The 9,078-nt window shown below is 42.4% G+C and overlaps 1 protein-coding gene across 4 annotated transcripts in view; it reads left to right on the top strand.

The window, feature by feature from the left end:
* Positions 1-3,010: 3,010 nt before the first annotated feature.
* CCDC13 (coiled-coil domain containing 13) overlaps positions 3,011-9,078 on the top strand; it is a 54,088-nt gene continuing 48,020 nt past the window's right edge. The window contains exons 1-2 of one of the 4 annotated variants that reach the window (XM_040479942.1): positions 3,024-3,140; positions 7,713-7,913. In XM_040479942.1, coding sequence (XP_040335876.1) covers positions 7,857-7,913 — 57 coding nt within the window. In that variant the 5' untranslated portion in view covers positions 3,024-3,140; positions 7,713-7,856. The other 3 variants (XM_040479943.1, XM_040479945.1, XM_040479944.1) reach the window with 3 other exon arrangements.

The raw sequence follows: 9,078 nt of genomic DNA, 5'->3' as shown, positions 1-9,078 counted from the left end.
CCACAGAAATCTGTGCAACTGATTTTTTTTTTTAATTTGTTGTAACATGGGAATGCAAGCTGGTGCAGCCACTCTGGAAAACAGTATGGAGGTTCCTCAAAAAACTAAAAATAGAACTATTCTATGACCCAGCAATTGTACTACTAGGCTTTTATCCATGGGGTACAGGTGGGCTGTTTCGAAGGGACACATGCACCCCATGTTTGTAGCAGCACTATCAACAATAGCCCAAGTATGGAAAGAGCCCAAATGTCCATCAATGGATGAATGGATAAAGAAAATGTGGTATATATATACAATGGAATATTACTCGGCAATCAAAAAGAATGAAATCTTGCCATTTGCAACTACGTGGATGGAACTGGAGGGGATTATGCTAAGTGAAATTAGGCAGTCAGAGAAAGACAAAAACCATATGACTTCACTCATATGAGGACTTTAAGAGACAAAACAGATGAACACAAGGGAAGGGAAACAAAAATAATATAAACACAGGGAGGGGGACAAAACAGAAGAGACTCCTAAATATGGAGAACAAACTGAGGGTTACTGGAGGGGTTGTGGGAGGGGGGATGGGCTAAATGGGTAAGGGGCATTAATCTACTCCTGGAATCATTGTTTCACTGTATGCTAATTTGGATGTAAATCTTAAAAAATAAAAAATAAAATGAAAAAAGTAAAAAACAATTTGTTGTAACATATACATAACAAAATTTACCATTTTAACAATTTTTAAGTATACAACTCATGGACACTAAGTACACCTAACAATGCTGTGCAGCTATTACCACCATCTGCCTTCAGAACCTTCTCATCATCCCAAACAGAAACTTAACACCCTTCAATAACTCTCATTTCCCTCTTCCCCTCTCCCCTGCCAACATCTCTTCTACTTTCTGTCTCTATGAATTTGCCCTATTCTAGGTACCTAAAATAAATGGAATTCTACAATATTAGTTCTTTTTTTTGTTTGTTTTTCAACGTTTATTTATTTTTGGGACAGAGAGAGACAGAGCATGAACGGGGGAGGGGCAGAGAGAGAGGAAGACACAGAATCGGAAACAGGCTCCAGGCTCTGAGCCATCAGCCCAGAGCCTGATGTGGGGCTCGAACTCCCGGACCGCGAGATCGTGACCTGGCTGAAGTCGGACGCTTAACCGACTGCGCCACCCAGGCGCCCCTACAATATTTGTTCTTTTATGCCTGGTCCATTTCATGTTAGCATAATGTTCTCAAGGTTCATCCATACTGTAGCAAGTGTCAGAATTTCTTTCCTTTTTATGTCTGAATAATATTCCACTGTATGGATAGACCACATTTTGTTTATCCATTCATCTGTTGATGGACATTTGGGTTGTTTCCACCTTTGGGTTATTCTGAATAGTGCTGCTATGAACATGGGTGTACAAATATCTGTTTGAGGCCCTGCTTTCATATTTTGGGTATATATCCAGAAGTGAAATTCCAGGATCATTTAACTTCTTGAGGAACTGACAAACTTTTCTATAGAGGCCGCACCATTTTATATTCCTTAGCCAAACTGTGCATGAAAAATTCATATACAAAACTGTACATGAATGTTTGTATCAGCTTTATTTGTAATGTCCCCACACTGGAAACAGCCTAGAAATCTTTCAGTGGGTGAATGGTTAAACTGGCATATCCATACCGTAGAAAGCTACTCAGAATAAAAAGGAACAGAGTATTGATACACAAAACAACTTGGATGAATTTCCAAAGAATTATTCTGGGTAAAAAAGTCAGTCCCCAAAAGTTAGATACTGTGTATTTATATAACATTGTTGAAATGACAACATTTTAGAAAAGACAGATCAGTGGTTACCAGGGTTTAGGGACTGGAAGGTGGGAAAGGGATGTGAGTGTGGTTATAAAAGCCCAAGAGAGGGATCCTTGCGGTGAATGAAGGTTCAATATCCTGACTGGTGGTGGATATGCAAACTACCACCAATGTTGTAAAATCGAATAGAAGAAAATACACCAGAAACATGAATACAAATAAAACATGAAAAGATAGATGGATTATATCCTGTCAATATTCTTCTGGTTGATGTTGCAAAAGGTGGTCTGGTGCCACATGTCCATGCAGGTCTCTGAGGGTGAATGCCTCATGGGGGGAGAAAAAGCAAGAAAAGCGACTATGACATGTCTGAAGATTTTCAAATTATAAAGGCCTGAATAAATATTTAGAAAGCATCCTTGAACCTTCTTTCATATAAATTTGCCTCCCACTTATATTGGGCAGTGACTTAAAAAAAAAAACAAAAACAAGTGTTTTTCCACGATGAAAATAGACCATGTTCATTATTTTTAACATGCCCAAAGGTGCAAAAATAAAAACAGCATTGTAATTTCACCACCCAAAAATAACCATTTTTTAAAAATATTTCTATATTTTCCTCCCAGACTTGTTTGTGTTTGAAAAAAACACAAGTTTATTTAGCAATTACTATTCTGCGTCCCGCTTTTTTCACTACCACAACACAATTTTCCCCCACATTTTTTTCTTTTTTAATGTTCACTTATTTTTGAAAGAGAGAACCAGAGTGTGAGCAGAGAGGGGCAGAGAGAGTGAGAGACACAAAATCCGAAGACACAGGCTCCAGGCTCCCCAAACTGTTAGCACAGAGCCTGATGTGGGGCTGGAACTCAACAACTGTGAGATCATGACCTGAACCTAAGTCAGACGCTTAACCGACTGGGCCACCCAAGTGCTCCTCCCCAACATTTTCCAAAGACATTGTGAACGTGTCAAGTTTCGTGGTGGGCCATTCACTTTTCAACTCTCTTGCAGGGCTGTGTATCTCTGCGTAGAATGCTTGGCCCACGAAACTTTTAAAACCTACCTTCCAGAATCGGACGACTGAGCCAACTTTAAAGTCTCAGGCACAGGAAGCCTCTTCCCACCCAGCCCACCGCTCTTTTCCCCAAACTGCTTCAACCCGCCCCACCTCCGCCTTCTTCACTTTTCCAAGCGCCCGCTCGGCCTCCGTAGACACGTGGTGACGTCACTCATAGAGCGTTTCTGGTTTCCCTGGTGACGGTTGTCGGGGCAGCGCGTGCAGGCGTCCAGAAGAGACCAAGCCGCTGCGGCCCTAAAAGTGAGGAGCGCAGTGACCGCTGTAAGTGTGGGGAAGGACGGAAGTCCCAGGCAGAAGCCAGGGGAGCCCACAGCCACTGGGGGGTCCGGACCCGCGCCGGAGCGCACGCGCTCGCCCGGGCGCCCTAACCTGCCCCTGGCCTGACCCTCCCTGCACGCGTGGCGAGCGAGGTCTCGCCCCACTTCATTCTGTGAGTCTCCACATACAGCCCTCTTCCCTCTCCAGGCAGACACGTAGTTCCCATGCAGTACAGGGGTTAGTGAGGTTCGGAGGGTGGGTCACCTGCCCACAGTCACACAGCAGGTGGCATGGTCAGAAGTCCGGCCCAGGTCCGTCTGACCAGCGCACTGTTCTGGTATCTGCTACGGAGCCCTGCCGCACAAGTACTGAGAGGCGGAATGGGAACTACGCGACTTGGTGGCATCCACTTCCAGCATATTCCCGAGTCAGGGCCAGCCCCCCCCCCCCCCCCACGGGGCCCGAGCCGACGAGAGAGTCCCCTCAGAGCGGGACTCCCGCCCGGGGAACCAGACGTTTGCACCCCACCCCACCTCAAACTGATCCCTGCATTGATGCTACCTGAGACAGTCGGTGTACAGGGCGCCCAATCTCTTGGGCTTCTCCTCTCCACCCCCAGGACCCTAGGCTGTTGCTAGGAATACACTAGGCTAACATAATAAAGGCGGGGGGGGGGGGGGCGAGACGGAGTCTGGTAGGGCCAGAGGAGGCTCATGCCTGGAAGGGGCCTCACTCAGCCCTTGGTCACTGGTCTCTGTCCTCTGGGATCTTTGCTTTGCTACAGAAAGTAGAGTAATGGGTGGGTGCCACTCTCCCCAGCCCTTGGCTCCCAGTCTTTCCTGAGCCAGACTTCCTTCCATGTAGACTTAGCCCTAACTTAAAAACAAAAACTAATTAATAGGCTTTATTTCTTAGAGCAGTTTTAGATTTACAGAAACACTGAACAGAAAATAGAGAGTTCCTATATAATCCTCCTCCCTTTCCCCACTATTAATATCTTGCATTGGTGTTGCATACACTGATAAAGCTATCTGTTATTATTAAGTTAAAAAGTCCATGGTTTACATTAATGGGTTGTGTGTGTGTGTGTTGTACAGTTCTATGGATTTTGCCAAATGCATAATATCTTGTATCCACCATTAAAGTATCCTACAGAAAAGTTTCACTCCCCTGAAAACCCCCTGTACTCCACTGTTCATCCCTCCTCCCCTCTCCCCAACCCCTGGCAACCACTGATCTTTTTACTTCTCTACAGTTTTGCCTTTTTAAGAATGTCATACACTTGGAATCATACAGAATGTAGCCTTTCCACACTGGCTTCTTCACTTAGCAATATGCATTTAACTTTCCTTCATGTTTTTTCATGGCTTGATAACGCATTTCTTTTCATCCCTAAACAGCATTCCCTTGTATAGTTGTACCGCTTTATTTATTCACATATTGAAGGATATCTTGGTTGCTCTTTATTTTAGGTAATTACGCATAAAGCTACTATAAATATTCACTTACAGGTTTTCGTGTAGACACAAGTTTTCAAATCATTTGGGTAAATAATGATTTTTGGATCATTTGGTACGACATGGTTGGCTTTGCAAGAAACTGCCAAACTGTCTTCCAAAATAGCTGTACCATTTTGTGTTCCCACCAGCAATGAATAAAATTTTCTGCTGCTTCATATCCTTACCAACATTTACTGTTGTCAGTGTTTTGGATTTTAGCCATTCTAATAGATGTGTAGTATCACATTGTTTTAATTTGCAATTCCCTAATGACATATGATACTGAACATCTTTTCATATGCTTATTTGCCATCTATATATCTTCTTTGGTGAAATGTATGTTCAGATCTTTTGCTCCCTTTTTGATTGGGTTGTCATATTGTTGAATTTAAGAGTTCTTTTGTATATTTTGGATACAGTTCCTTATCAGATATGTGTTCTGCAGTCAAAGTTTTTCTTCCAGACTGTGGCTTGTCTTTTCATTCTCTTAACAGTGTCTTTTGTGGAGCAGAAGTTTTTAATTTTAATGAAGTCCAACTTATCAGTTTTTTTCTTTCATGGATCGTGCTTTTGGTATCGTATCTTAGAACTCATTGCCAAACCCAAGACCATCTAGATTTTTTTCCTATATTATCTTCTGGTGTTTTTTTAGTTTTACATTTACATTTTACATTTAGGTCTATGACCCATTTTGATGTAATTTTGTGCAAGGTGTAAGGTCTGTGTCTAGATTTATTTTGTTGCACATGATGTCCAGTGGTTCCAACACCATTTGTTAAAAAGACTTTTTTCTTCATTGAATTTCCTTTGCTTCATTTCAAAGATCAGTTGAATCTATTTGTCGGGGTCTATTTCTGGGCTATGTTCTGTTCCATTGATGTATTTGTGTGTTCTTTCCCCAATACCACACTGTTTTAATTTCTATAGCTTTATAGGAAGTCTTAAAGTTGGGTAGCATTAGTCCTCCAGTTTTGTTCTTCTCCTTCAATATTGTGTTGGCTATTCTAGGCCTTTTCATATAAACTTTAGAGTCACTTTGTTAGTATCCACAAATTAACTTGCTGGGGTTTTGATTGGGACCTATAGTTGCAACTACAGATCGAGTTGGGAAGAATTGACATTATTAACAGTATTGAGTCTTCCTGTCCATGAACATGGAATATTTATTTAGTTCTTCTTTGATTTCTTTTCATCAGAGTTTTCTAGTTTTCCTCATACAGATTTTTTACATATACTTATATACATATATTTTTTATATGCATACATTTATGTACATCTACATATTTACATATACGTGTTAGATGTATACTTAAGTAGCTCCATGGTTTAATGTGAATGTAGATGGTGTTGCATTTAAATTTCCATTTCTAGGGGTGCCTGGGTGGCGCAGTCGGTTAAGCGTCCGACTTCAGCCAGGTCACGATCTTGCGGCCCGTGAGTTCGAGCCCCGCGTTGGGCTCTGGGCTGATGGCTCAGAGCCTGGAGCCTGTTTCCGATTCTGTGTCTCCCTCTCTCTCTGCCCCTCCCCCGTTCATGCTCTGTCTCTCTCTGTCCCAAAAAATAAATAAATGTTGAAAAAAAAATTAAATAAAAAAAAAAAGAGAAAAATAAATTTCAATTTCTAGGTGCTGTTTGCTGGTAGGTAGAAAAGCAATCGACTGTTGTATATTAACCTCTGTCCCACGACCTTGCTATAATTGCTTATTGGTTCCAGGATTTTGTTTTTGTTGTTGATTCTCTGAGATTTTCTACATAACCAATCATGTCATCTGAGAAGAAGACAGTTTTATTTTTTTCTTTCCTTTGTTACTTTTCCTCTTCCGTTGTCAGAAACAGGAGCAGATTTCCCTCTGTTTTTCGCAGTGAGAATCTGGTAGGGTTCCTGGAGATAAAAATCACAAAACTATGAGGGCTGAACCCCGAGGAATTTTAAAACTGCAACCTAAGCCACACAGGATCGTCACCAATTCATCAGGTAGAGATTAGTGTTTCTACCGATATTGACTCTAGCTGCAGGCTTCTGCTCCAGTAAACTGTGATTCTTTGTATTCACCTGACTCTCCAATATTCAGGGCAGTACTTTGCCCTGTGACCTCAATTGTCTAAGGATTCTAAGTTCCACTGATTTCCAGTTGTTGATTTTTAGTTTAGATCTTTTTCTTATTGTGAGGATAGGAATGATAACTTCTAAAACTCTTTACATGTCAGAAGTTTCTGCTCAGCTTTAACTTTTGAAACCCTCTGCACCTTTGCTTCTACTACTCAAGTCCAGAGCAAGTAGCAAGACGACTGGTCATGCCCTCAGAGCACCACATGTAGAAGGCACAAATGTTATTAAGATGGATTTTTAAAAAAAAAAATTTTTTTTTTCAACGTTTATTTATTTTTGGGGGACAGAGAGAAACAGAGCATGAACGGAGGAGGGGCAGAGAGAGAGGGAGACACAGAATCGGAAACAGGCTCCAGGCTCTGAGCCATCAGCCCAGAGCCCGACGCGGGGCTCGAACTCACGGACCGCGAGATCGTGACCTGGCTGAAGTCGGACGCTTAACCGACTGCACCACCCAGGCGCCCCTAAGATGGATTTTAAAGAAATGCTTTCTAAACATTTGTTACAATTACATGCGAGTAGCATATTCACAGATACAGCAGCTGGTTACCAAAGATGGTTGGACTAAGGGAGGTCAAATTCATTCATTTGTTCCAGAAATATTTACTGAGCACCTACTGTGTGCTAAATACCGTAACAGGTCTGCAGTACAGTAATGAACAAAATAGATTAAAATGTACACTCTTAGCTTACAAGCTAGTTGGAGAACATAGGTGATAAGTAGGTAAAATGTTCTGTATATCAGATGGTGAGAAATGTGATGGAGAAAAATAAATCTGGGCAGGGGAGAGGGAGTTCAAGGGGTGGAAGCAAGGGAAGGGAATGCATTATTAGGTAGGGTGGTCAGGGAAGGTCTCCCTGAAAACATCCCCTCTGAGTAGACACCTGTCTACTTGTCTGGCAATGAGAGAGGAAAAGTAACCATTACAGGTTGAAAAGGAGGAAATAAAACTGTCTTGTTCTCAGATGACCTGATTGTCTATGTAGATAATCCCAAAGAATCAACAAAAACAACAAAAATCCTGGAACTAAATGTAAATATCCTGGGAAGAACATTTCAGCAGAGGAACAGCCAGCGTGGAAGTCTGTGAGTTTGATGCATTCTTGATAATGAAAGATGGTTTGCAAGAGGAACCAGATTACACTGGGCCCTGTTTTTATGCTGAGGTGAGCATGGTCCAACTTACCTACTAACGGGGTTTCTCTGGCTGATGTGTGGAGAAAAGACCATGGGGTGGAGGGCAAGGGCAGATGTATGGACATGAATTAGGAGGCTACAGTAAGGATCAAGAGGTGGGAAGTGTTCAGATTCTGGGTATATTCTGAATGTAGACCAAGAGCATTTGCTGATGGATTACCTATGCAGGGGGAGTAGAGGGCACTGATCATTAGAGGCATTGCCATTTTTCATTTTGTCACAGAGCCTTTACACATGCTGTGCCTCTGTCCCAAATGCTCTTCCTCTACTTAACTCCTACTCATACTTCCGGTCGCAGCTCACTTCCTTGGGATTGCTCTCCTGGATTCCCCCAGGCTATATCAAACTCTCTGATAGAGACTATCAGCGCTATGTATCTCCTTCAGAACATCACAATTATCATTTTATGCTTTTTTATGTGATCATTTGATCAATGTCTGTCTCCTCCACCAGACTAGAAACTCCATGAGGAGAGAGCTATTCATATGCCAATAAATATTTGCCGAATGATCTTCTGACCCACATCCTACACGAGCAAAGGAAATCAAGTTGAGTGTCTTTAGTGCTGTTTGCTCTAAAGCCGAAATTGCTGCTGTGGTTCCTTTATTCATTCATGGCATAAATGTTCATTTAGCACCCACTGCATACCCATGCTGCCTTGTGCTGCAGAGACAAGATTCAGAGATGAACATGACAGTTTCTATACCGTGAGGGTAGGTGGAAGGTGACAGAAGTCTTCCAGTCTTTCATCTGGACCCCCCCAAATATAAACGGCAGGCATATCTTTGTTCCTGCTTTTTTTTTTTTTTTAATTTTTTTTTTCAACGTTTATTTATTTTTGGGACAGGGAGAGACAGAGCATGAACGGGGGAGGGTCAGAGAGAGAGGGAGACAGAGAATCGGAAACAGGCTCCAGGCTCTGAGCCATCAGCCCAGAGCCCGACGCGGGGCTCGAACTCACGGACCGCAAGATCGTGACCTGGCTGAAGTCGGACGCTTAACCGACTGCGCCACCCAGGCGCCCCTGTTCCTGCTTTTAATATACACCAACCACACTGTCATGAAGTAGTCAGGAATCAGGCAGGGCCAACGGGTGTTTTGAAAAATTTAGCTTTAGCATTACTTCTTTTGTTT

This window comes from Herpailurus yagouaroundi, unplaced genomic scaffold, assembly GCF_014898765.1.
Source record: "Herpailurus yagouaroundi ecotype Mexico unplaced genomic scaffold, PumYag 159, whole genome shotgun sequence".
Taxonomy (NCBI): domain Eukaryota; kingdom Metazoa; phylum Chordata; class Mammalia; order Carnivora; family Felidae; genus Herpailurus; species Herpailurus yagouaroundi.
The sequence above is the reverse complement of the archived record's forward strand: the minus strand, read 5'-3'. Positions and strand labels throughout refer to the sequence as shown.